At 35.7% G+C, this 27,373-nt stretch overlaps 5 protein-coding genes and 1 long non-coding RNA gene across 6 annotated transcripts; 2 read left to right on the plus strand and 4 right to left on the minus strand.

Annotated features, from left to right (window-relative positions):
• Positions 1-15: 15 nt before the first annotated feature.
• Positions 16-6,674, minus strand: LOC109097332 (zona pellucida-like domain-containing protein 1). The gene is made up of 12 exons (XM_042732769.1): positions 6,310-6,674; positions 4,297-4,441; positions 4,107-4,210; positions 3,548-3,774; positions 3,010-3,194; positions 2,596-2,668; positions 2,367-2,464; positions 1,951-2,031; positions 1,204-1,375; positions 975-1,083; positions 559-582; positions 16-458 (listed from the first exon to the last, which is right to left on the minus strand). Exons 3-12 carry the CDS (start codon positions 4,198-4,200, stop codon positions 307-309), a joined length of 1,215 nt encoding a protein of 404 aa, XP_042588703.1. The 5' UTR covers positions 4,201-4,210; positions 4,297-4,441; positions 6,310-6,674; the 3' UTR covers positions 16-306.
• A 1,724-nt stretch (positions 6,675-8,398) lies between these two features.
• LOC109097339 (histone H2B 3) lies at positions 8,399-9,265 on the minus strand. The gene has a single exon (XM_019110948.2). It carries the CDS (start codon positions 9,198-9,200, stop codon positions 8,820-8,822), a length of 381 nt encoding a protein of 126 aa, XP_018966493.1. The 5' UTR covers positions 9,201-9,265; the 3' UTR covers positions 8,399-8,819.
• A 174-nt stretch (positions 9,266-9,439) lies between these two features.
• On the plus strand, positions 9,440-10,359 carry LOC122138721 (histone H2A-like). Its single transcript, XM_042732771.1, has 2 exons — positions 9,440-9,968; positions 10,088-10,359. Exon 1 carries the CDS (start codon positions 9,525-9,527, stop codon positions 9,909-9,911), a length of 387 nt encoding a protein of 128 aa, XP_042588705.1. The 5' UTR covers positions 9,440-9,524; the 3' UTR covers positions 9,912-9,968; positions 10,088-10,359.
• A 707-nt stretch (positions 10,360-11,066) lies between these two features.
• Positions 11,067-18,144, minus strand: LOC109097333 (zinc finger protein ZPR1-like). The gene is made up of 13 exons (XM_019110961.2): positions 17,827-18,144; positions 17,572-17,733; positions 17,369-17,459; positions 17,183-17,253; positions 16,400-16,486; positions 16,153-16,275; positions 15,930-16,056; positions 15,725-15,795; positions 15,553-15,642; positions 15,349-15,459; positions 15,171-15,260; positions 11,708-11,773; positions 11,067-11,543 (listed from the first exon to the last, which is right to left on the minus strand). Exons 1-13 carry the CDS (start codon positions 17,941-17,943, stop codon positions 11,424-11,426), a joined length of 1,326 nt encoding a protein of 441 aa, XP_018966506.2. The 5' UTR covers positions 17,944-18,144; the 3' UTR covers positions 11,067-11,423.
• Positions 18,145-21,453: 3,309 nt separating this feature from the next.
• Positions 21,454-26,418, plus strand: LOC109097329 (cytotoxic and regulatory T-cell molecule-like). The gene is made up of 12 exons (XM_019110958.2): positions 21,454-21,604; positions 22,777-22,926; positions 23,048-23,200; positions 23,319-23,435; positions 23,784-23,942; positions 24,359-24,457; positions 24,844-24,897; positions 25,033-25,071; positions 25,176-25,247; positions 25,344-25,481; positions 25,586-25,672; positions 25,774-26,418. Exons 1-12 carry the CDS (start codon positions 21,553-21,555, stop codon positions 25,932-25,934), a joined length of 1,281 nt encoding a protein of 426 aa, XP_018966503.1. The 5' UTR covers positions 21,454-21,552; the 3' UTR covers positions 25,935-26,418.
• On the minus strand, positions 22,302-27,290 carry LOC109097347. Its single transcript, XR_002019093.2, has 4 exons — positions 26,429-27,290; positions 25,380-25,470; positions 25,209-25,272; positions 22,302-22,578 (listed from the first exon to the last, which is right to left on the minus strand). It is a non-coding gene; the product is annotated as an uncharacterized LOC109097347 (long non-coding RNA).
• Between the last annotated feature and the right edge of the window lie 83 nt (positions 27,291-27,373).

Here is a 27,373-nt window from a genome sequence, read left to right on the forward strand (position 1 = left end):
AATTATTATTTCCTAGGTTTCTTTAATTACTCACAAAATTACAATAACATTTACAAAAATGCCCTCTTACAGAATACCCAAAAATGCAGATATATATATATAAATGGAGTATAGTTAAAATCATAATGAACACTGCCATGCAAAACATTATGATGAATTTCATGACATTTTGTTCTTCCTTATGGCATCATCATCTCGTCATCCCATTCCTGTCCTCTAAACATTGAGCTCAACCAAACTACAGGACTTTTTACACTGTCTATGAGAACAGATTTCACAATAATGAGCATCTCAGTTGAGAAGCTGTCAATGGAAAAGGTTTGATTTGTTTGCATTGAACTTGTCCTTGCGGATCTTGTAGATGAGCACAGCCAACATGATGACACACAGGCCTCCGAATACCCCCGCTGCCACAGAGATGCCCACCACTGCCTTGTCCTGCTTCTGATCCTTAGACACTGCACAAACACAGGCACACCAACTTAAAACAGCACAAAGCCGACAAAAGGTTTAGGAGATCTCTAATTCCAATTTAAAGGAGAGAAAACAGGTGCATACCTGTAGCTACGGGTCCAACTGGTTCTATAAGGATTATAAAAATAAAAGATAATTCAAATGATGAGTTCAAACATGTCATTATAATAACAGTTTAAATACATAAAAAATAAATAAAATGCATCCAAATAACAGTAGAACATCTTTACTCATCAGTAAACTTTATTCATCAGGGGGTTCTGCTGGTTTTATGAAGGTAAATTTAAGACTTTAAGGCCTTTTTAAAACTAAGCAAAAATAGCAGCATTAAATGCAACATTTAATGCCATGACTTTTATAAAATTAAGAATTTCTTCTGATATTTAAGAACTTTTTAGGCCCTTTCTGGAAGGGTGAATTAAGTTTTTTTTAAAGACCTGCATAAATCCTGTTTCATGCATATTTTGAATTTCATCTCTCAAACAGCTGACTGTTCTTACCATCCACTTTGGTGATGATTGCCCCAGAGCTCACTGTGGCAGCGTCACTCACTGAGGTTCCCTGAGCTGATTGGACGGCCCTCCTCTTCCTTCCGGAAGTTGTGCAGTTCTGATGCATGTATCATAAAACACATTTAAATTAGATGACGGTTTATGAGATCCTCCTGTAAATTACATTTTAAGATTTTTGCTAGCCATGGTACATGCTGTCATAGGGTTGTGTTCAGACCTGCCGTAAGGATCTACAGAAAGAGCTCTCGCAGAGCCTGGTGGTGCAGTGCAGATAAAAGGTGGACACCGTCCTGTTTCTGTGCTCCACAAAGCGAAATGTCTCGAAGGAGAAGCGTGCCAACTGCTGTTCTCCATTCACACCCATTATGGTTTGTAGATCAAGGTTGCATCTGAGAATGACGGGGATGATATAATCAGTGCTGGGTAGTAAAATATTATGTGTAATCTGTATTACATAATCGGATTACAAAATTGGTTACTCTTTCTTTTAAGGTGTCCTTGTTACAGTGTAATTATTCATAATTATATAGTGTAGGTACTGAATAATATTAATTAACTACATGTACTTGCTATATGGTTAGGGTTACTTGCATATAATTATGCATAATTTATTATTATTATATTAGTAAGTACATGTAACATGTCACAAGGACACTGTAAAATAGTGTTACCCAAAAATGAAGTACTTCTAACTGTATTATAGAGTAATTATCATCAGACTAAAGTCATTATTGTTTCAATACAAATTTATTGCATTTTTATTACATATCATTCACACAGTGGCAGTAAATTATTATTGATTCTCCCTAGTTCTTCCTTTGTTTTTGTTTTTTTAAATGCACAAATTCATGTCATTTCATATTTATCTAATGTATTCCCAAACCTTATTCACTTAACGTAGTTCTAATTTAGATTGCTGAACATTATTTAACATGTGTAAGTGTAACAAAGATTTAAGTCTTACCCGACAAACAGGTTGAATGTTGTGCTGTTTCCTGGGTAAGGACTAGTGGTTGCATAGCATCGATCCAACAGAACATTGAACCTTTATGAAAAAAAAAAAAAATGAACTTTATATATATATATATATATATATATATATATATAATATATATATATATATATATATATATATATATATATATAAATATATATATATATATATATAATATATATATAGTGCTCTATGAACTTCAAAAATACTTAATATAATAATAATAATATAAAAAAATATACTGGTTACATAAAAGATTTTCATTCTGGATTACATCAAAATGAATGTCACTAAAATTCATAATTTTTTTCGGTGGCATCCATAATACAAAGGTCACCTCATGATGGATAACATAACTGATAATAATCTCAAGCTGAGCAAAGTACCTCTCTGTGAGATTAGTGGCTCGGACTTCCACAAAAACCCTGGTCTTCAGCATGAGACCCGTTGGAGGCATGAAGAGACGAGTTGTATATGTGTAGTCCTTTGAGTCGATGCAGAAAGACAGTTATGAATACATGCAACTGGCCAGTTCCAATAACTCTTGAATGTTATAGTCAATAATGTGTTATGCTAAACGTCATTGCTAAACTAAGCCAAAGAAACATAAAATACCTCAAAAAGAACCATGCTTAGAGTGCTGATGAAACTACCGTTATTGTCCTTAATTGCCAGACTCACTCCAGATCTGCAGAACAACAGTGGCTTGTGTGTAAATGACTTAACTCATTAAATCATTAGAATTAACACATTCCAGGATAAGACATACAGTGGAAGCCAAAAGTCTGAGATTACTGAAAACATGTTTATTTTTCATTTTTCTAATACATTTGTCATTACAAATTCATCAAATTTGATATTTTGTACAACATTCACATGATTATAAATATGCTTATTTGATTAGTGGCCTAAAAATAGTGTTAACATTTCTTCATTTTATGGCTTTTTATTTTCTTAAAACTTTGTTTCTTGAATTTTCAGTGTGGTCTCAGACCGTTAGAGCACACTGAACATGTTCACTCCACTCACACACTCATCTCCGTGTTGTTGACCAAGTACTGCAGTGGGTATCTACAGGAAAAGAGGTATTTCATCTCCTGCCGGTAGGTGATGGTTCCAGCATTCGGGTCCTGAGTACTGACCAACCCAGAGATGTTCACAGACTGCACGCTAGAGAAATCGGAGAACAGACCAGATCCTATCTCCTCAGTGATCTGTTGAGATGAATTAGTTGAACAGTGATGCCTGGGATTGACTAATTATATATAATAGAAGTATATTATAAGACCACAAAATAATCAAATGCAACTCAAAGTTCTTTACAGGTCAGAACATTAAAAATCCAATATAAAAAGAATTTGAATAAATAAATAAATAATGTAACAATTTAATAAGTTATATACATTTACTAAAATATATGAATTTTAAAGTATAAAATTTAATAAAATATACATTAACAAGCAGTAAAGCTGTAAAAAAGTCCACAAAGAGTCTGTATAATATATATATAGTATTATTATTATAGCAATTATTATTTTTATTATATCCGCTGAAAAATGTCTCATACCGTCAGCTTATTGGCGCAGATGGATATGTATGGTTCAGTGATGTAGAACTGGAATTTCATTACAGGTGGGTTGACGGTCCAGTCAGCGGTTCCTTTGCACTCAGGTTTGCCGAACTGACCATTAAGAGCCACCATGGATTCATTATATCCATAGAAGTACAAGGGGCACAGCAAAATCTGAAGCTCCATCCTGTTTGTGCCACACACAACTGTGATATCAGAGTTGTCTGTAAAATTAAAAAAAAGATAACAGTTGTCACGGTAACCTTGTATGATGCTTATTGTTTGCACATATTTAGTATGGAAATGTATGATGCTCTTTATGCTGCTAGGACATTTAAAACCACATGAACCATAACTAAAAGAAGGACACATCATTAAAATAATACTGCATGTTTAAGAAAACACACTCCTCAAATTGCTGGGTGGTCCCGGGTTCCTTTGTGGTTCCAAAGGAAATGAAAGGTGAGATAGTGATGAGAGAATTAATGATATAATGATATAATGGTATAAAGAGGAAGACGAGAAGAGGAGAGGATACATGTATGCTTTGACTGACCCGGGTCTCTGAATGTTGGGTGGGTGAGGCAGGGACTCTGAGCCTCTGACTGGAGAATCAGGACAAGCTGACACACTAGGAGGGCTGGCCACATGATGCTCTGGCTGCAGGGAAAGTCCCACACATCACATTATCACCTTGACCTCGATTTACTCAAAAACAGATTTTAAAAGCAAAAACACCTACTTACTATCAAATCACGCAGCAAGTTTTCTGTTCGGTGTTCAGGTGTCACAAACAGGCTCTGAATGTCCCAGTTCAAATAAGCCTGATGTCACTGGCTTCACAGTTTTAGCTTTTGATGAAAGAGAGTACCAACAAAGAACACCTGACTCCTGTTTTAAACGTAAAAAACATGTATATTAAATAGTCTATATTACTAATAATTTAATTCATTTTGTGATGATAGATGAAACAATAGAATGACACAGACGGAAAGACAGGTGGACAGACAGACAGACACATAGATAGATAGATAGATAGATAGATAGATAGATAGATAGATAGATAGATAGATAGATAGATAGATAGATAGATAGATAGACAGACAGACAGACAGACAGACAGACGGACACACACATAGATAGATAGATAGATAGATAGATAGATAGATAGACATGGATGGATAAAGACACACACACACACACACACACACACACAGATAGATAGACAGACAGACAGACAGACAGACAGACAGACACACACACAGACACAACTAATAATTCTAATAAATAAGCTAGATAGGTTGGTTAGATGGTTAATATGATAAATATAATACTCATACATCCACAAATACACATAGATACACAGATAAACAGATAGATAGATAGATAGATAGATGGATGGATGGATGGACGGACCGACACAGACAGACAGACAGACACACACACACACACACACAAACACACAAACACAGACAGACACACACACACACACACACACACACAGACAGACACATAGATAGACGGATAGATAGATGGACGGACGGACGGACGGACGGACGGACGGACGGAAAGGCAAGAAAGATCACACACACAGACAGACAGACAGACAGACAGTCAGACACACACACACACACACACACACACACACACACACACACACACACACACACACACACTCACAGACAGACAGACAGACAGACAGACAGACAGACAGACACCACACACACAGACAGACAGACAGACACGCACACACACACATAGACACAGACAGATAGATAGATGGACGGACGGACGGACGACAACGGACGGACAGACGGACCGGACGGACGGACGGACGGACGGACGGACACACACACACACACACACACAGTGAGACAGACAGACAGAGAGACAGACAGACAGACAGACAGACACACAGAGAGACAGACAGATAGACACACACACACACACACACACACACACAGACAGACAGACAGACACACACAGACACAGACACACACACACACACACACAGACAGACAGACAGAAAGACAGACAGACAGACACGCACTCACGCACCCACCCACGCACGCACACACACACACAGACAGATAGATAGATAGATAGATAGATAGATAGATAGATAGATATATAGATAGATAGACAGATACACAGACACACCCACAACAGACAGACAGACAGACAGGAAGGAAGGATGGATGAAAGGAAGGTAGCACACAGAAAGACAAACAGACAGACAGACAGACAGACAGACAGACAGAGAACGGACACACACACACAGAGACAGACAGACAGACAGACAGACAGACAGACAAACAGACACACAGACAGACAGATAGGTAGACAGACAGGTAGACAGACCCATAGACAGACACATAGACAGACAGACAGACAGACAGACAGAGAGAGAGAGAGAGAGACATAGAGAGACATATAGATAGATAGATAGATAGATAGATAGATAGATAGATAGATAGATAGATAGATAGATAGAAGAAATATATTTATTAAAAATAAATAGCACAAATAAATAATTTTTACAATTAGAAAGATAAAGCATAAATAATAAATAAAAATCATTTTTAAAACTAAAAAAGCACAAATAATAAATACAAATAAGTAAATAAACACAAATTTACATAATTTCAAAATAAAGAAAACCACACGCAAATAAACAAACAAAATATAATAAATCAGAGTTATCTAGTAGGACTAATATATTCAGACCAGAACTTAAAGCATAAAGATGTACTTATTACCTTGTTCACCTTCTCTCTTTCGTTGTCTCTTTCTCTGTGTTTATGACGATATAGCTATTTATACTGGCCCCTTTCTATCTATAGGTGTGAGGGAGGGCACCAGAAACACAGCAGGGGTTATGAGAAGTAAGGGACACCAGAGGAGGAACACAAGGAGCTTTAAGAAGATCAGTATAAGTTCAGTATCAGGTAACATGTCTGGAATACTAGGAGCATCTTGATGCTCATGTAGCACAAAATTGGCTTTTGCATGTTATATTCTATAAATGCATTATATCACTGTGTATCAGGCTGCACTTAACTGTGCTATTATAACAAAGCATTATGCAACAAATATTTCCACTTGAAGACAAAAGGTGATCAAGTTATAAAACAGGACACTAATGAAGCACATGGTCTTTTCTAATAAGACTTTATGTCACACTAACATACTAATATTCTATTTTAAGACTGATAGTCCATATTGCTTCATTTGTTGAAAAAGAAAAAAGAAATAGCCTTTTTACAATTTAGATTTATATGATAAAATGAATGTAAAATTATAATATTTTTATTATAGAAAAAATATAATAACTGATTGAGGATAATTATAGGATATATGCACAATCTTCACAAAAGAATGATAAAATCCAGTTCAAAAATTAAATAACCCCTCTTGTAATTTCAGAACTCTGAACTATTAGCTATATTTTATAAATTGAATGTAATGAAGCGCATCATAATACCTTTCTTAAACCAACAATAACAGTGCTGTTAGCTGTCTAAATATTCATTATACTTTTCATAAAATACGCACACACACTCTCAATATCTTTTTTTAATGTGGTTTCAGTTATGCCGTCTTCATGAGAAAAGGTTTCTAGAAATAGATATCACACCCTTTTAGACAAAGCCTGCTATCGTCAGAGTGTTACTTCAACAAAAACAGCCCCTCTTAAAACTATACACGAGATAGGAACAATGTAGTGCATGATCTTCTAAGACACCGTCCGTCTGGTTCCTCAGTCACATTGTTTCATTTTTAATCTTCTGGACCAGCCAACCTGGACCCTAATGCAATTTATAAAGTATTGCGATACATATTCTATATCTGCAGGATCTATTCAGTCATCTATTCAGATTCACTGAATTATCATTTGCAAAATAACATCAAGAGGATATGCATAGGTCATTATATTCCTTTAGTAATTTACCCATAGTGTATACTTGGTTACTTGATGTGCGCCATTTATTTAAGGTCAAATGTCAAAATATGATCATGTGGATTATCCTCAGCATTCTCTCTCTGCCTGCAGGGGCGTCATGATCGAATCTTCTCCATCCATTATATGTCCCAGTAACACAAGCTGGATGAAATCACAGGGAAAAAATCATACGGTAAGGTGTACAAATGTCCTGATTTCATTGTAACCGGAGATTCGCTCATTAGTACTTTTATGTCATCTTTACAAGCTGAGTTAAAGCTGCTCTGAGCCACTATAAAGTTGTTTGTAAATGCTGTGCTGCATAACATTAAAATATCACATCAGTCCCTAATTCAGGATCCGAGCAGCATTAAGCTTTGTTGTTATGGCAAAGAATATTTCAGTTGTTACACTATTTATAGTTTCATAGATTTATTTATATACATATACTAATATTTTTATTTCCTAAATTCGTATTTAAAATATCCATTTCATACAGTGTGACTTACCTGACTAATCCAACAGTTTTGCTGCCTCACTTATTAGGCGTAATAAATACTTTTTAAACGGAACAATATCTTTTTTCTTTTATGTTTGATGGTAAATCTATAATAAAGTCATAAATAATGACAGTGCTTGTTTTGTTCATGAATCCTCCAGTACTCGAGCAGCCTTCCTTCCTGTTGCTATGGTTACCTCCTCGGGCGACTTCTGCGAGGAAGCCAAGCGTCTATTAGCGCGCTTGTAAACTTTCGTAGCTACGGCAACGTTGTTTAAAAAAGCATTTTATGTACTTCAAACCAATAATGACGTCTTTTTCGTACTAAATATTCGGCTTTATGGCGTTTCGTTTATGTCACAGTAATAAGCAACACATTACAAGGCAGGAAAAGTCGCAAATCTAGTTGTAGTTACCATAAACCATTGTATTTATTTGTGATAAATGACAGGGTAACTTAGTTATGAAGAGACATTTAGGCAAAAGACATTTTTTTTCAGTATGAATACAGTACAGCAATTTTTTGTCAACAAGAAATCAATAAAAACCAAAGCCACAGTGTTTTCCTCCGGTAATATGAGTTAACAAATGACGACCATATGCCATAATAGTACAGTACAAGTGTTCGCACGTGCAAATACGATCAAACAGGAACAGCCTCGGGTGAATGTTGGTGTTACAGATGGAAAGCACTGTGTTTGTGCTCCTCCAGAGCTGCGTTCGCTCAAGATGTACCAGAGGTCCCTCATGTGGATATCAAACAACAGTGGGCGGCTTTCGTATTCCATCATTAGGGATAGAGTCCAGTCCATCTTGTTTGTTCACGTTCACTTAGAGCTTGTGTATTTGGTCACGGCCTTTGTGCCCTCGGACACGGCGTGTTTGGCCAGCTCTCCCGGCAGGAGCAGGCGCACGGCCGTCTGGATCTCCCGGGATGTGATAGTGGAGCGCTTGTTGTAATGCGCCAGTCGCGACGCTTCTCCGGCGATACGCTCGAAGATGTCGTTTACAAACGAATTCATAATGCCCATCGCCTTTGAGGAAATACCAGTATCCGGATGGACTTGTTTCAGTACTTTGTACACGTAAATGGCGTAACTCTCTTTCCTGGTCTTACGCCTTTTCTTATCCCCCTTCTTCTGGGTCTTGGTGACAGCTTTTTTAGACCCCTTTTTGGGAGCGGGTGCTGATTTCGCAGGTTCAGGCATTTTGTCGGTTTTTCACAAAAGCTCAGCTGTTAAAGGATAGTTATGGTATTCGAACGCGCTGCGTACATTTTGCCCCTTATTTATAGAGTCGGCATGCAAATTAGAGCGAGCACAGAGTGCGTTTTGATAGGATGACTTTCTAACGTCATGGACTAAAACTCGAGCGGCGGTTGGTTGCTTGCTTTAGAGTGAAACCAACCAGTCAGAACACACGTCCGGGTATAAATACCAATCCCTGCTTACATCATAAACGAAAGTACATTTGACTAGCAATACTAAACAGGACGCTTCTAGCCAAACAGACGGTTCCTTTGTTGTCAAAACATGTCTGGAAGAGGTAAAACCGGGGGGAAGGCCCGCGCGAAGGCCAAGTCTCGTTCATCCAGAGCTGGACTTCAGTTTCCAGTCGGACGTGTACACAGATTATTACGCAAGGGAAATTACGCCGAGCGCGTAGGCGCAGGAGCCCCCGTGTATTTGGCCGCTGTCCTGGAATACCTAACGGCTGAGATCCTCGAGCTGGCAGGGAACGCAGCCCGAGACAACAAGAAAACAAGAATCATCCCCCGTCACCTGCAGCTGGCTGTCCGCAACGACGAAGAGCTCAACAAGCTTTTAGGCGGTGTTACCATCGCCCAGGGCGGAGTGCTTCCAAACATCCAAGCAGTGCTGCTGCCCAAGAAAACCGAGAAGCCAGCCAAGAGCAAGTAACGGGGCTTTGCGATCATGGACAATGACACAAACGCAGCTCGATTAGTTTGAGTCAAAGTAATGTTATGTTCCCTATTTCACACTATATTGTGTTTGTTTTAATGAAAATGACAGCTGCATCTTGTAAACTTTGATTTGTTTTTTTTTTTGGTGTTGATCATTGCTCTTTTGGACAGTCGCACTCCAGCACACAAGAAGAGATCTACACCACCAGTGGCTATAAATGGCCATGGGACATTAAACCTGCCATTACGATGGACTATCCTTACTGGGAAAAAAAAATAAAAACTCCATTTGTGGGATGAATGAACATCAGTATTTCATCGTATATGGAGCAATGTTTTATTTGTCACTGCTTTTAATTACATGCAAGTCATGTCCTTCATCTGCTGTTCAAGTGATTATGTTGTTTCAATAAATGTTAAGTGCCAGTGGAAGGCACAAAGAACCTGTGATTCATTGTTTTTCTCCAAGTTGCATGACTTGAGTGGTCTAAAAGAGAAGCTCTAATTACAAGTGTGCCACATTAAATGAGCATTCAATACTTTTTACATTAAGAAATTGTGCTTTCTTTTTAAAATAGAAAAACATTAAAATGACAAGTGTGTTGAACATACAAAATATTAAAACCATTATGCAGAACAAATGATTCATTATTGTGCCAAAAAGGAGAAATCAACAAAAATAAACTGAAAAACCTATAAACAAACAAAAAAAAAGTTATGCAAGCAATGTCCTCTGAACAATGTTGTTTGCTGTTAAAGGGACTGTGCCGTAATGGTTTTGTTGGGTGCTATTCTTCTGAGACTCTTTTGGTTTAGAATGAATAACCGACCAATTAGAAAAACACAATATACACACTAGAGAGCCAGATAATGTAAACAAAAACTGAATCGCCAGCAGTGTGACTGCATGTTCCAATAATTCCAAAATCTATTATTAGTTACAACATTGCATTTGGTTTCGATGCTGTGATGAAGCCATTTTTACTATGATATCTCACTGAACTGGAAGTTGAGCATAATTAGATCAGAACCATACTTATTATTCCATACTGTTTTATTGTACAAACATAACTCTTATTATATTACAGCCTTTAGGAGTCAGTCCAATTACATGGAAAAGAAATAACGTGTCAACAGAATTCACATCCAGTGTGCTTAAGACTACTTTATTAAGTGTTCGTAGTTTTAAGTGCTTTGTAACAATTGTGTTGTTACACTAGTAATTAACACAAGGGCTTCATAGCCAAGATGACCAAAACTTATAACTAAAAAATTATGTTATAGACAGCAAGGAAAATTCAGCTCCTTGCACTTATTCAAGCCAAAATAATGTTTTCCCCTCTTCAAATACTAACGCTGCCTTTAAAAGACATTATGGTTTTCAGAAGTGGTATTTACATGAGATATTACAATAAATGTAAAAGTGAATTAAATAATGTTAGATAATGGCTTTGACAGAATTTGGCATGTGATAACATATAATCTCCATTTTTCTCTGACTTTAAGCCTATTTCTCTGCGTACCCTTCTGTTTTCATGTCATTCAGCCCCAAGTCTTCATTCTGCTCAAAGGTCCTGGTGTATTTCTCGATCTTCATTTCTGGATCTGGATCTGGCGCATAAACATTCTGCAAAAAGGTGTGAATAGTTAGCCTTCAGATAAAAGAAAAACATATATAAAATATTTGAAATCACACAGATTCAAAACAATAAATCTTATGCTTAACCATGAGATGTTATAATAAGACCCTTTAAATATTGTAAAAAAAAGAAAATGTAACTCCTAGCTCACCTGAAGATAACTGTTTCCTGCAGGATCATCCAGGATAATGTGCACATCCATTTCCGCTGCTATTATCTAAGAAACATTTTATAAATACAACAAATTAACACTCCAGAAAAATAATGTATTACATACATACATACATACATACATACATATATATATATATATACATACATACATACATACATACATACATATATATATATTTAATTAATTAATTAATTAATTATTTAATTATTTTATAAAAAAATTAATAATTAACAAAAATATAAATAAATGTTTATGCATATGCAATATTCAAAGAATTCAAAACGTTTTATAAATTATAAAAATGACTAATCTCAACAAAACTTAGAATATGAAAAAATTTAAATAAGAAAATTAGAATATGCTGACATGCCAATCAGCTAATCAACTCAAAACACCTGCAAAGGTTTCCTGAGCCTTCAAAATGGTCTCTCAGTTTGGTTCACTAGGCTACACAATCATGAGGAAGACTGCTGATCTGACAGTTGTCCAGAACACAATCATTGACACCCTTCACAAGGAGGCTAAGCCATAAACATTCATTGCCAAAGAAACTGGCTATTCACAGAGTGCTGTATCCAAGCATGTTAACAGAATGTTGAGTGGAAGGAAAAAGTGTGGAAGAAAAAGATGCACAACCAACCGAGAGAACCGCAGCCTTTGTCAAACAAAATTGATTCAAGAATTTGAGTGAACTTCACAAGGAATGGACTGAGGCTGGGGGGGTCAAGGCATCAAGAGCCACCACACACAGACGTGTCAAGGAATTTGACTACAGTTGTCGTATTCCTCTTGTTAAGCCACTCCTGAACCACAGACAACGTCAGAGGCGTCTTACCTGGGCTAAGAAGAAGAAGAACTGGACTGTTGCCCAGTGGTCCAAAGTCCTCTTTTCAGATGAGAGCAAGTTTTGTATTTCATTTGGAAACCAAGGTCCTAGAGTCTGGAGGAAGGGTGGAGAAGCTCATAGCCCAAGTTGCTTGAAGTCCAGTGTTAAGTTTCCACAGTCTGTGATGATTTGGGGTGCAATGTCATCTGCTGGTGTTGGTCCGTTGTGTTTTTAGAAAACCAAAGTCACTGCACCCGTTTACCAAGAAATTTTGGAGCACTTCATGCTTCCTTCTAGTGACCAGCTTTTTGAAGATGCTGATTTCATTTTGCAGTAAGATTTGGCACCTGCCCACACTGCCAAAAGCACCAAAAGTTGGTTAAATGACCATGGTGTTGGTGTGCTTGACTGGCCAGCAAACTCACCAGACCTGAACCCCATAGAGAATCTATGGTTTATTCTCAAGAGGAAAATGAGAAACAAGAGACCAAAAAATGCAGATGAGCTGAAGGCCACTGTCAAAGAAACCTGGGCTTCCATACCACCTCAGCAGTGCCACAAACTGATCACCTCCATGCCACGCCGAATTGAGGCAGTAATTAAAGCAAAAGGAGCCCCTGCCAAGTATTGAGTACATGTACAGTAAATCAACATACTTTCCAGAAGGCCAACAATTCACTAAAATTGAATTATTGGACTTTTTAAGTATTCTAATTTGTTGAGATAGTGAATTGGTGGGGTTTTGTTAAATGTGAGCCAAAATCATCACAATTACAAGAACCAAAGACTTAAACTACTTCAGTCTGTGTTCATTGAATTTATTTAATAGAGGTTGACCAATGTATCAGTTTTGCCGATTAATCGGCACCAATAGTTGATTGCGGGAACAATCAATTATCGGCAAAAATCCATGCCAATAGTTTATGACTCTTTGTTCATTCTTGAAGTAATCTTGTGTCCGTTTGGTGAATAAATGAACTGTTTTAGACCACTGCTCGAGTTGAATGCGACACGTCCAGAGTGTGTGTGTGATACGGGTGAGTTTTCCTAGACTCAGTGCTGCTCTTTTATTTTGATTAGATAATCATTATGTGTTCAAGAATAGAAGCAGTTAAAGTGTGAGAGTACATGTCCGTGACGCGGAAAACGCGGACGGAATCCAGTCATAAAAACAGAATTCACAATCAAAAGTCCTTACACTTAAATCAAATCATGATATGGACTAGTATCTGTAAATATTAAGCCGCAAAAGTCGATTTAAATATGAATCCTGCATGTTCTGCGTGTCTCTGTTAATGAATGGAGCAGACGCAAGGTTTCATTTATTAAACGTATACTGAAGCACGCGTGACGCTCGCGGTGATTTCAGCGTCTGCTGTCTCACTAAATGAAGAGGTAAACACATGAACAACATCTCCAGAACTGCTCTGAGAGAGCCTTCATGAGCATTTGATCGTTTGATTTAAATAAAACTAGCGTCATATAACATACACAGAACTGGAAAGGTATTCACGGCAACCCGTCAAAATAAAAGTCCGGTTTAATTTGAAGTCTATTTTTCAGTAGAATTTACATAGCATACTACTACTACTACTAAAATTAATCAAACATTATTTTATAAAGAATAATCACACAAACATTTCTTCAATGTTTTAATTTTAATAGTAAATCCCCTTTGTTTGCCAAAGAAAAGTTTGCTTAATTTTCAGTAGTTAAAAGATAAATGAAATTAATGGTTCATGCATTGATTTGACATAAACAACACAACAGAATTTTTGAGCGGGAAAAAAATCATAAGGCTTCTTTAAGAAAAAAAATAAATTACGTTTTTTTATGCATTCAAATATCTAGACATGCTAAAACAGAATTTGATAACAAACAAAAAAAATAAGAAAAAAATAAAACATTTCATAGAGCCCTAAACATGTAATTTTTTGTTAAACTTTTATTAAATTGATGTGAAAATCGATAAATTTCATGGTTTTAATTAATAAGCCTTGCTTTTTGATTAATAAACTTTAATTTAACTATTAAAAAGGAGTGGAGAAAAATTAAAATGGAAAAAAAAAAACAGAATCCAGAAAAATTTTAACGGAATTTAGGAAAAAATAAAGCGGATTTTAAAGGGCCCTATTAGAGTGTGGTAATTTCAACTATTACTATTATTATTATTATTACTACTACTACTTTTATTATTATTACTACTACTAGCATGGTTCAGTACTGTTTTTATTTTTAGTTTTTTAAATAAAGCACTATTTTAGTTATTTTTCAGTATCCATTTTAAAAAATATCGGTTAATTAATCGGTATTGGCCAGTGTGGTCCAACCTAGCTATCGGTATCGGCAAAATCCACTATCGGTCGACCTCTATTATTTAATACACGAGTTTTGTTGAACTACAAATAAATGAACTTTTCCACGACATTCTAATTTATTGAGATGCACCTGTATGTAAATAGCTATTATTTAAATATTAATTTTTTTCAGTAATTCTATATTTATTATTTAAACACCATAAACAAGCTCCTTTTTAGACACCATATTGAGAATACTGTCAAGACATTTAACAGTGAGGAACAATAACAGAAATTCAAGGAATATATTTCAAACCTTGTCAATCTTTTGCCCAAAAAGCTCCAGTTTCTCGGCTCTATCTGATGTAGTGCTGTCTCCACACATGAAGGGGTTTTTCGAAACAATCTAAAATAAGCAAAAATGCATAAAATAAGCATAAAAGGAGCTGTCTGTTGATAACAGAGAACACTGTTAGCAGGGCTTTGATTCCTACTAGGTCTTTGATGTCCTTGAGAAGACCTTCCAGCGTAGTGAACTTCCCTCCAAGAGCCGCCATCCCGAACTCAAACTCCAGCTCAGGAATCAACACGCTACATGTCTCTGACTGTAACACACATACATACATCAAGGACGATACTTTTCACATGTAAAATGTATTCACATAGTGTATCTCAAAGATGTTGTTAGACGAAGCCACCTTCAGCAGGTCTCTGGACATATCTGACGGGTCGGTTACGTGGAGTGTTATTCTGGTTCCCAGCTCTTCTGTGGCTCCTCCTGATTTCACCTATTTCATGATGCCAGTAAAAAACAATATATGATATGATATGCATAAATAAGTAAACTAAACATAAGTATATTATCCCCACCTCATTGGTGCGATGTCCACAGCTGTCACAATTAGTGGCCATTATAATGACCTCTTTAAAGTGTGGAATTTCTGCAATTGGGTTAAGGGACTAATAAACTACTTTCTTTAAATTATGATGCACAATGGTTAAACTGCTTTTATGAACCATTTCTCCATGCAGGATTGTTATACAGTACCATTTTCTAGCATACTTTAAAGGATACGAACAAGCTTCATGTTTGTATTGGCCGGGGCGTTGCATTCTGGGCAGTTTGTGTTGAACACTAATACCTCATTTTTCATTGCATCTAGATCATTGCTAGGCTTTTCATCTTCTACTTCTTCCTCTGTCTTTAAAAAAAAGATGAAAAAAGTTAAAGAAACCAAGATCTTGTCATTCTCCACACTCAGCTGAAGTCAACAGCAGATGCTGTAGCAGCTTCTCACCTCTATTCCTAGCACAGCGTTTTGTTCAGGCGTCCTTTTGTAATGCGTGACAGTGAGAGCCGTGTCTTTCTGAGGCACAAATGGGTTCTCAATAAAACTGTTCCCTGATGGATCATCGATAGTCTGTAAATAGAAATCAAATGAGGTATTCATTAGTTCTAACTTCATGATAATAAACGAGCGATAGTGTTTAATCTTTGGTCAGCTGCATTTAATTTCTCTGTAGTTTACTCTCTGCTAGACTTACTAATGTGAATTCCTCTTCGCCTTCTTTAAGTTTTTTCAACCTCTCAATGAATTTCTCTATTTTTTCAGCTGCAGCTGGATCCGTTACCTGAAATGTGGAAAGGCACATAAACAGAACTCTTCGTATAACAAATCCTTCACATCTAATGAAAACTACAAAACGAATAAATCTATTATGGACTTGTGGAATTATTTTGATCAAGTTAGCATTGTAGATAACACAAACAATTGCATAATATTGGCATATGGTCAAGGAAGAAAAGGTTTTTTTTCGGAGCAAAACATAATAACTATCATACATTTTTACCATTTTACCAAATGTCAATGTAACAATAGTTCATACACCAATAAATATGGTCAGGCATATTTAAAAACAAGAAACATTTGATTTGAAGTTCACAGTGTAGTCAAAAACAAATTAATTGTTATTTTAAATCTTTACCAATCTTTGCCACTAAACTTCAAACCACTGTTTTACCCATTTGCAAGCCATTTAAAATGTAATAAAATCTTTTATGATCACATTTTTCCTTTTATAAATTTTTATCATTTTTACAAAGTTATTTGAAACATTAAAGTAGACACTGTACTTGTATTTAATATGCTTTCTGTGTATATAAAATCTCTTTTACAAATTTAATTTGATGGAGGCACCAAAATGGGACTCGTCTTCGACCCATATACCTATATAATGTATGCTCTTGCAACAAATATGGGTTTCTTTTGTAACACAAGCGATCTCAAATTTGTGAAACTCACTGAGGTGCACAGATAAAACACACACCTTTCTAGTAGGTTGGTCTTGTTCTAAACCCGCCACTGCTCTCTCCAGAAGGCCTTCAATTGTTGACAAAGCTAAACAATCAGAAAGAAGAAAAAGCAACTGATCAAAGTGCAAACTGATTTTTTTTTTAAACTGTAACTTTCCAAAATATCTTTCTCGAGATTTGATCATAATGGAAAAACTTACAGCCCTTCTGTGTGAAAGCAGGGATTTCAAAATCAAGTTGTGGAATTCTGGTGGATGCGCCGTCAGACTTCACAACCTCTCGGTTCATGTCCTGCACGAACGAAAATCTATTTGCTCATTTCTGAGAGAAACTTCAAATGTGGCAACATGACATAACTGATCAGATAATAAGTGTCTAAAACAGTTTAAGAGTAGATCCATACCTCTTTGGTCTTCACCTGTAAGGTGTACAGCACACCCTGCTCTTGTATCCGACCAGCAGACTGGATTTCTGTGTTGGTCCAGTTACAGTGTGGACATGTGAAGGAGCTGATGATGATTTCTTTGAAGAAAGGGATCTTAGTAAGCAGAAGACGTGTACTTCCCTAGACAAAACATAAGATTGACATTATTTAAATGTTTTTATCAGTACAGAATAATGTATGTATTCATTTAATCATAACAATCTGTATATTTACATTTTCATAACAGTTCATGCACAAACTCTCGATCACTGTAGGTTGCTGATCTTCATCTTCTGCATTAATGTCCTTAAAAAGACCGCCGCGGACTTCTTCCTCCTCAATAGCTGACATCCTTCCAGGTAAGTTACTATAGGACACAATTATTTCTACTCTCTGGATTACTTCTTCTTCTTCTAATAAAATTGTCGGCAGGCTAGATGCTCTCTGGATTACTGGTAGAAGTGGTTAGTTATTAATGAGTGGCGTTTTGCTAGAAGTTTCCAGCTGCTTTGGCTTTCGCACGTTTTTGCGTAACATCCTCATGTCCGCTTGTATCATCACCGGGTCAGATAAAGTTCGCAAAACCTGTCAAAATAAAAGTCTCGACTAAATATTTGTGATGGAGCACATAATACTAAAATTCACTCGTACGGGAAAACCTGATTAGTGCATAAATATGGTTTATTTGCGTAAGGTTTTTTAGTTTCATGTATCTTGTTTCATAGGCCTATATTGATAATGCATGCAAATACACTACAGTACATCAACAACCGTCACTGAACAACAGTAGCGAGTAACGTTAAGTTAAACCAAAGTCTCTTTATTCCATAGTCTTTGGTTAAACATAATGGCGGTATTAACGATGACACAAAACTATTTTTTTTTTCGTCTGATTTAGGGATGTGTGTGTTCTTATTCAATGTTTTATTCATTTACTATTCAATCCGGCATTTCTCCTCATAATTTTTCCAGTGCCCTATGCAAAGCATACAATGGAAGCATACAGTAGGCTTATGCATTCGCATACTCTAAATAACTATTTGACAAAATTGATGATATGTTAAGTATTTAAAGTAATTCCGTCATCAATATTTGTTTCGAATCAGCAGCCACTAGATGGCGCTGCATCAGCTTCTTTACGATTGCCTCATGACTTCAGTTCTGCTAATTGTGCTACAGAGTTGATTTCTAATAAAGCTGGTAAGATCCTGCTAATATACATATCCTTTATTTTAAGTAGTAACAACCAGAATGTAAACTACATCTGATATTTAATAAACAAGGCTTTCAAGGCTTTACATTGTTCTGATCACATTCCTGTTTAGAATCTCAAATTGAAACTTGTGGTAAACTATGACAATCTTCTTGGCCTTCAGCATCTCGTTCACTGCAGTGGACTTACATTGTATCATATGTTGTCCTTGATGGCATGCCATGTCCTAGCCAGAAAATATCACAGATTTATATTGTATTCATAATAAACCAGCATAGTGCAAACTGGCCCTTGGTGCCAGAACAAAACTATAAAATATAGAACATGCTTTATAATACACCTGATGGACAGACAGAAATGAACAGGCTCATCCATTAGCTAAATAGTTACATCTGTACTAATACTCAATTGTGTTAACTACAGGGACGGACTTACCCACTAGGCAGGGGGCCCATAAAATGCTTTTCATATAGGAGATGCACATTAAGCACAGACACATGAACGGTTGCTGTTTACAGTGTTTATTACCAGTCCGTGGTGCCTGCAGGTGTACGGCTGTACGCACTGTGAGTACCACGAGCGCTCAGACTGACCTCCAATTTGCCCCGCAAACATTTCAGCAGTTATCATAGGCCTGTGTGTGTCCCATATTTCTGTTGACTGAACCAGCCATGCCATTAATTATGAATTTATCAATCTTTTGCATGCCAAAGTCAATTTCTGCATAGAAATATTATGCTAAATAAAAGCAGAAAATCATGCAGTACGCACTCTCATGAGATTGGGTTAGCCTACAACAATTAATTTGTTTGCTATTTTACAAGTGGCAATACAACGAATTTATGACATGGGTAAAAAAAAAAAAAAAAAAAAAAAAAATAGGCTAATAAATAATTCACATATCATACAAAATTGCATTGCAGAAAATCCTTTACATGTTAAGGTATTCAGAACAGAGCAACATAAAAAATCAGAAAAAGCAGCTATACAATTATAGGACAAAGTTTTAAATAGCCTATATATGCCATTATAATTTGGGTTTTATTTTTTAATTAAATGCAAATGCAAATTATAATCGGGCGTGTTTTAGGCTTTTCCTTATTTTTATATTTTAGATATCCATCAATTATGGTTATGAAAAAAAAAAAACTGGCCATCTCCTTACTGGACATGCCTTTAAAGAGAAATGCACGGATTACATAATGAAAGAGTTTCTATTTTTGATTTGAATTATTTCATTTTAAAGTAGGCTAGTAGCCTAATTTAAAGGTTTCCATAATTTTTATTTTTATCATGTCTGTGAGGCAATTCGCTGAGTTTAGGTTCATCATTGTGAAGCGCTCCTGTTCAAACCCCAGACGGCAGAAAGCATTTGTTTTCTTTATATCATAAAAGCACAACATTTTGTTGATATTGTGAGTACACACAATAAAAAAAAAAAAAAAAAAAAAAAAAAAAAAAAAACCAAATTTAATCACTTTTATATTACATACAAAACTGACCTATTTTAATAGCTGAAACAGTAGTATAAGCTTTTTTTGGGAACACGGGAAAAAGACGGGCTAGGGCCTATATTTGAGGCACGTGCAGGGCTGTAATCCACTTCATCAAACGCTGTTTTGTTCTCATCTGTGAGCATGCTCTTGATATATGTACATATGTGCAGTAGCAAGCATCAAAACAAAAAAAGGAACCTCAAGATTGATCTAAGAAAATGTGTGAAAATGTATACAGCTCCTATATTTTGCCTGGGGTCCCCAATTCACTAAATCTGCCCCTGGTTAGCTACATTACTCCCTATCTGATGTGAACTCTATTGACGTTGTGTATCAAAATAGGGAAGGGTTTTTTGTTTTTTTTGCCCACATAGTTGCAATGGTCAGTGGGTAGTGTGAAATGTAATCATGTGATGTTTTTTTCCTACAAACCTAAAAAAGACCTTCCTGTTCCTGTCGAGTTGTTTAGCATGTTACACAGTTATTACGCTTTTGGTGACGCTGCCAGGGTGCTGTCGTAGAGATGCTAAAAATAATTTTTATTTGATCATAAAACACCATTAGAGGGTTATGTTAAAGGTAACCTATAAAATCGTTATTGTTTTTTTTACATAAATATCGAAAAACAGAACTTAGAGAAGAAATCTACCTAATTAAACATAAATAAATATAAAAATAATATCAGTAAATAGAATGGTTTCTTTGTTTGATTTAAAAAAGTTCTTAAAAATCCTTATTACCAGGGTTAAATTAGACACTGGATGATTCATTACAACTGGATGATTTATCAACTATAGGAGGAGAGTTATTACACTGAACCTCCAGTAGACTTTTGAACTGCCTACAAGTTAAAGTTTTTGAAAGAAACAGTCTTATAATTTAAAGAATTATATATTATATTATTACATTATATTTTTATATATTTTACAGCATATATATTATACATATTATAGAGCGTTCATATACACAATGGACTTGTTAGGAAAACTGATGCCAGTCGGAATTGAAATCTGAATTAGACACCTTTTTTGATTAAATAGATGAGAACATAAAAGGTCAAAAGGTGGGGAGTGTAAATTTGCTAAAAGAGAACCAACCACTGTCCGAAATGCCCCAAAAACTTCACACATACATTTGCACAGGGGAAAGACCATGACATTTCATGATGTGATGTGTCATGATGTCATGGAAGCCGCTCTCTTTAAAGAGTCTAAGCAGAGGAAGTGAGCTTCAGATTCAAGAGTGTGCAGTATGGAGATCAAAACAGTCTTTGTTATTCACACTTTGATGTCGATCATAGGAGGTAAGACAAACTTATTTAACTGTTTAGGCTACATCTCTGACTTTTAAAGTAGCGTTGTGGTTGACTAGTTTGTGTACATATTTACCTGTTGCCTTTAAGTTAGTTTTCATGGGTATGTAGTTATGTTTAGGTAGGTTACATCGTAAGAGAAGGTTTCAGATGTTTGTCAGTGCATTAAATGCTTTATTGCATGATGGTGTATGATAGATTTTTACATGATTTGAACAACTCATTTTGTTATACTTATTGGACTGGTTGAATGATATAACTTTAGTTTATACGCTGTGCATAAACTAAAGTGGTAACCTGCAGCTGTTCCCTCTTTATAAAACTTACAAAATGTAGTTTTGCTGATATAAATAAATGTATATAGGTTGATTTAGTGATATTTAATAGTTGTTTTGGCTTAAAACCAGTTAATTTAGATGTTACCATTTTTTTCCCATGTAGGTATGCTCACCTTGTTGTTTTAGAAACAGGAAAACATTTTTGCAAAGATGCACACAGTATCAACAAAGCAGATTGGCAGTAGCAGTGAACACTTTGCACATATTTCATAATTTTAAAAAATTAACATTATTCTATGAAAATAAATGCAAAGGTGAATAACAGAAAAACAAATCAACTGAATAAAATTAAGCATTGCACTGAAATAGTTTTATTGTACTATTACTCCCACATACAAATTCATATGAGGCAATAGGCGTTAGGGTCATTTTTACATATGACTAAAATATTTACACCTCCATGTAGCCTGATTTAGAACTACATCTGTTTAATATGTGTACAACTGTGTGAGTAACGTTTTAACACCACTGTTTCCTGTTCCAGTGCAAGAATGTTGCTTTATGTGTCACAGTGGCAAGTTTTCTCTCGCTGCAAGATCGAACCACACAAGAAAATAAGACCACTTACAGCAGTCACTTTTTCTTTCTATTGCAAAGTGTAGCCCCCTCTCAGTTCAGACACAGCACCTAAAAGCGGTGAGAAAACACATATGAGTCAGAGCAGAGTGTAGGGTGTCTGTGGTCTTATCTGCCTCCCCATCAACCTACTGTTCTTCCATTCAAATGGCCTACACTTGAATGCATTTAGCATTCATTAATGTTTTAGGTTGTTAAGGCTTTGTTAAAACATGATTATACTGATTTACTTCTTTTCATTCTGAACAGGCATAAGAGAATGTCTGGCAACAAAGTATCTTACAGTGGCAGAAGGAGAAACATTGGTATTGAAATGTCCTCTAAAAAACTTCAGTGAGAATGGACACATGGAGTGGAGAAATCCACAACGCCATCTTTTGTTCTTTAACAACAAAAAAGGTGAAGCCGAGAACACTGTATTTTGTATGAGAACCACTGAAGAATGTATTTCAAACACTTTTACATTTCCTCTTTATTGTATCTGATAAACACTAAAAATGTATTGCATGTTCCCCTACAGCGCTAAGAGACCCAAGAACCAGCATTTTTACTTTAAACAACTCTGAATATACATTACACCTGTCCAAAGTTACCTTAAATGATGAAGGGCTTTATAAATGTCTACTGTATGGCAGTAAAGTCATTTCAAAAAGATTCAAAGTAAAAGTATTGGGTAAGTGTAAATATTTAATTTCTCATCTTTTCTGAAAACATGCATAAAATATGATTATTAAAGATTTGCTGATGAATAATGGAATTTGTAATTCAACTCTTTTTTGATCGGATCACAGGACTGCCAAAAATAGAAATGGCCGAGTATAACGATAAAACAATCATCAAGTGTTCAGCCGAAGCGAATGGCCACCCACCTGAGCTCTCATGGCAAATCAGTGGGGTTGAATTCGAAGGTAAGTTACAAGAAGAAGTGGGCAGACAGTAAGGGGGCTCAAATATATATGTGTGTGTGTTTGGATTTTTCATCAGATAAATGCTTGACGAGCATAAAAGAATCCTTTCAAAAATTAAAAAATATATATATTACTGACAGACTTACTGTGCAAACAAATTCCCATGACTTCTGACATTTCTCTCACTAAAAAACTAATACCTTGTGAAAATAGAGGAACCGTGATATTCTGATATAGGTCAGCTAAGGACAAATGCAAACAATAGTACTATCAATAGGGTGGTTCTCAGACTATATGAATAATAAATCTTGGATAAATAAATATATGCATCCTGTTTTGTCCTAACAGCTCTACCCAATACCTTGCGGGAGGAAAGATCCAACAGGTCACTTGCAGTTAGCATCTTAACAGTCAAAACTCATATCAGGACAGCAACCGTGATGTGCCTGGCAAAACACAGCGCTCTCCCAAAACAACTGATACATTTCGTCACTATTGAAAATCACTGTAAGTATACATAAATAGTAGGCAACTACATATAATCAATAACAGGAATAGCAGAGACTACTCAACAACACTATCACTGATGTTCCAAGCATGTGACCAAAAACAGATTAGCCAGTCTCAGAAAAGGGAACCGAAAGATTTGGGGATTTTGTTTGGCTGTGCTACACAGGGACAGTTCATCTACACTTTGGAGTATTTGGTAGTTTCCCATTTAAGTGAATGTGTGGTTTTCATTAGAGTGGTCAATCACATGATGTCAGGGAAGTCAACTATTTCTTTGAATAAAATCAGCTGTGCTCCCCATCCAGGATAGATGCACTATATATGTATAATATAACAAACACTAAGTAAACAGTCAAACAGTTCTCTGATGGGGTTTCTGAGTGATTGAATGTTTTTATTGTTTTTTCACATAGCTGTTACAGAGTCCACCACAAGGTACTCCAGTACTAGAGATGAGCTAAAAACAGACACAATGATCACAGCCACTTCTGCTCCTGCCATTAGCAGTACAGGTGAGTGTTTCTCTTAATTTCATGTATTGGGATAGATCACTTCATTTTTTAATGGCCTCACCAGTTACTTTAAATAAACTGGGTATTTCAGAAAAGTCTGAGCATGATAGAATACTTTAAATATAACTCACATAAAAGTGAAAGCAGAACCCCTTTTGTGAGATGGCTTCACACAAAACCACAGAATGGAAATTGTTTTTGCTCTTTATATATCTCTGCCTCCATCTTCTGGTAGCTTTTGAATACTCCACAGAGCCATTTAAAAAGACATTTTCGTTTTTTATTTCTCGTTCATGGTCATTCTGCTTATCTTTTCTTTTTTTCTTCTTTTACATTTGATATCTTAACAACTGTATGACAAATATACCATCTGATTACAATTTCAGAAAGTGCTGAAGTGCTCCCAACAGAAGACGTCACTACCTCAAACAGCATACAAAGTAAATACGCAATTATGCATGACAAAATACTGAAACAATATTTCCATTTCACCTAAAAGTTAGAAATTGTTTTTGTATGACAATTTCAGTGTTTTTTCTCTGTGACTAATTGATTTATTTTGTGATCTCTTTTAGTAGAGGAACATTCCACAGCAATAGATATAAGCTTGATAAGTAAGTGTTATTAAATTTCATTGTTTAATATGTAACATAATATATCATTCATCTTGCTTATTTTATGTAGTGAAGTTGATCTCAGATCTATCTTTGCATTTCAGCACACAACATAAACTCTTCGGAATCAAACTCACCTGAAGAATTCCTGACCAAAAATGCCAACAACTCACAAGGTGTGAAGCTCATGCTAATTTCTGTCTATATGAAAATCAAAGCAACATGTAAATGACGTGAATTACTGATTGCAGTATTACTTTGTGTATTTGCAGGTTTTGGCAAACAACACGATTCAAAGGAAAGCTCACCCCTGTTGATCCTGCTGGTCACATGCCTTATTATATGTTTGCTTATTGTAGTAATCTTCTTTGTGATCAGACTGCGAAGTGCACATTTAGCCTGGAAAAAAGGTAATAAAAGATTATTTATATATTTATACTTAAAGTTTCAATTATATTCTAGAGGTTGGGTGAGATTTAATTCTGGATTCAATTTTAATCTGTTGTTATAACAGAGAATGAAGAATCAGACCAGTCTGTGGAAAGCAGCAAATCAAAATCCAGTCATGAAGAAAAGCAGGCCCAGCAAAGGAGAAGACAAGGTATAACTGCTTAAACCACCTGATCTGGTAGATCAAGCATACAAGCTATTGTGTCTTTACAAACTATTAAAATTTTGTGCTTCTCTTGATTTTCTGTCTAGGTTTTTGGAACTCAAATTTCACAGAATACAAAGTGGAAGAAACGCCACAGAATACAGCAAATCCAGTAGCTACAGTAGATGTGATCACTGAAACACAAGACAATTCAACAGAAGCTTGTAACAAACTTGACAGAGCTTGTATCAAGGAGACTGAACTTTAGAGAATTCAGCAGGTTCTGAATCCTCATAAAAGATTGAACTGATTTTGCAGTTCTGTTATAAGAAATGGTGCTCACTAAAAGATGATGACTATAGCTATCCATTTTTGTATATACTGTATGTACAGTTTTTACTTTTCAGTCATTGCTGGTTTACATTATTTTTATACTGATTGTAAATAAGTGTTTTATTATAACGTGTGCTTTATTATAATGTGTTTATAACTTTAAAACGTCCCCTTGTTAAAATTGGAATAGACTGCCATGATATTTCATCATTATATTAAAAATGTGTCTTTTTAACCTGAAATGGTTGCTGCTTTCCCTGTTCTCAAGGTTTGGCCTTCTGACATTCAAAAGTCAGTATGCCTTTTTTTATAAAAAAGTGCAGAAAATTAAATAAGCTATTTTATGTAACGTGTGGATGTTATGCTTGGCGATTCTTCTAAAGTATTAAAAAAATAAAAAATGTTAAATAAGACTTAAATCAAGCTCACTTTTTGGATGTCACTTCCTCTTCAATATTGTTTTGGACTTAACAAAAACGCATATGCTCTTTAAATATGAACATTTAAGCCTTAAAGCCCAACTAAATGACCTTTGTCTTAAGTCACTTGTTGTGGACACATTTTCTACTTCCTTATTTTTTGCGATTCTTATCGTATTCTATTCTTATTGTCAGTTTCTGGGCGTTTGTGCAATCATATAGTTTATTTCCTGGTTCCTGGTTCTTCTTTCCTTTTCTTACGAATTTCGTTATTCTTCCTTCCTCCTAAACACGATAAATTATATATATTTAAAAAAAAATAATCCCCAAAGGTTTCAGCATACCCTTAACCTAATCATACAATATTAAAAATACAGTGTTGTTAGCATTTTCTGATAGGTAACGTTAGCATGAACACCGGCGCTGCCTGATAAGCTCCTCGTGCTTCAACAAAGCCCTTCATGTTGCACAATGGAGCAGAGTATCATCGCCTTATTCTAAAACCATTATTAAATTCAAACACGTGCTTTATACGTATTGTAAAAAAAAAACCTTTGTCCTACTCTATATCATAATGTGTATTACTAATGGTATTTCTTTCAAGTAATGATTGATATTCTTTGCTAGGAAAACCCTATAGTTTCAAACCAAGGTCACTGAGCTCTTTGGGCTACATTTGTTGTTGGTTTCAATTTGTATGTGCTTATCACAGCGTAATCTACTAATCGACGATTGATTTATTGTCATTAAACATTTAAGTTTAGCTGTATCATCGATGCATTCCCAGCGAATGTGAAAGCTGATTTCATTCATTCACATGTACAGGACAAACTGTTCCGCATTAACAGCGGTTGCGGCAAACCTGAGGGGGATGGTCTGGGTTTTTTTTAAACCAGTGATATCCTTGCTTCTTCCCACAATGGGCGTGGCGAAACGAAATATTCCGGTTTTACAT

The sequence above is a fragment of the Cyprinus carpio genome, chromosome B10 (assembly GCF_018340385.1).
Source record: "Cyprinus carpio isolate SPL01 chromosome B10, ASM1834038v1, whole genome shotgun sequence".
Lineage (NCBI taxonomy): Eukaryota > Metazoa > Chordata > Actinopteri > Cypriniformes > Cyprinidae > Cyprinus > Cyprinus carpio.

What these genes read in the sequence shown, in the direction of transcription:
- LOC109097332 (XM_042732769.1), bottom strand. Translation starts at nt 4,200, where the DNA reads ATGTGGCCAGCCCTCCTAGTGTGTCAGCTTGTCCTGATTCTCCAGTCA. An exon ending in CCCAACATTCAGAGACCCGG is followed by an intron (nt 3,775 to 4,106) that starts GTCAGTCAAAGC and finishes TTAATTTTACAG; the next exon opens with ACAACTCTGATATCACAGTT. An exon ending in TCTGTAGATCCTTACGGCAG is followed by an intron (nt 1,084 to 1,203) that starts GTCTGAACACAA and finishes TACATGCATCAG; the next exon opens with AACTGCACAACTTCCGGAAG.
- LOC109097329 (XM_019110958.2), top strand. Translation starts at nt 21,553, where the DNA reads ATGGAGATCAAAACAGTCTTTGTTATTCACACTTTGATGTCGATCATA. An exon ending in ATTCAAAGTAAAAGTATTGG is followed by an intron (nt 23,201 to 23,318) that starts GTAAGTGTAAAT and finishes ATCGGATCACAG; the next exon opens with GACTGCCAAAAATAGAAATG. An exon ending in TCCTGCCATTAGCAGTACAG is followed by an intron (nt 24,458 to 24,843) that starts GTGAGTGTTTCT and finishes TTACAATTTCAG; the next exon opens with AAAGTGCTGAAGTGCTCCCA.
- LOC109097333 (XM_019110961.2), bottom strand. Translation starts at nt 17,943, where the DNA reads ATGTCAGCTATTGAGGAGGAAGAAGTCCGCGGCGGTCTTTTTAAGGAC. An exon ending in GTGGACATCGCACCAATGAG is followed by an intron (nt 15,643 to 15,724) that starts GTGGGGATAATA and finishes ATCATGAAATAG; the next exon opens with GTGAAATCAGGAGGAGCCAC. An exon ending in TTGGGCAAAAGATTGACAAG is followed by an intron (nt 11,774 to 15,170) that starts GTTTGAAATATA and finishes AATGTTTCTTAG; the next exon opens with ATAATAGCAGCGGAAATGGA.
- LOC122138721 (XM_042732771.1), top strand. Translation starts at nt 9,525, where the DNA reads ATGTCTGGAAGAGGTAAAACCGGGGGGAAGGCCCGCGCGAAGGCCAAG.
- LOC109097339 (XM_019110948.2), bottom strand. Translation starts at nt 9,200, where the DNA reads ATGCCTGAACCTGCGAAATCAGCACCCGCTCCCAAAAAGGGGTCTAAA.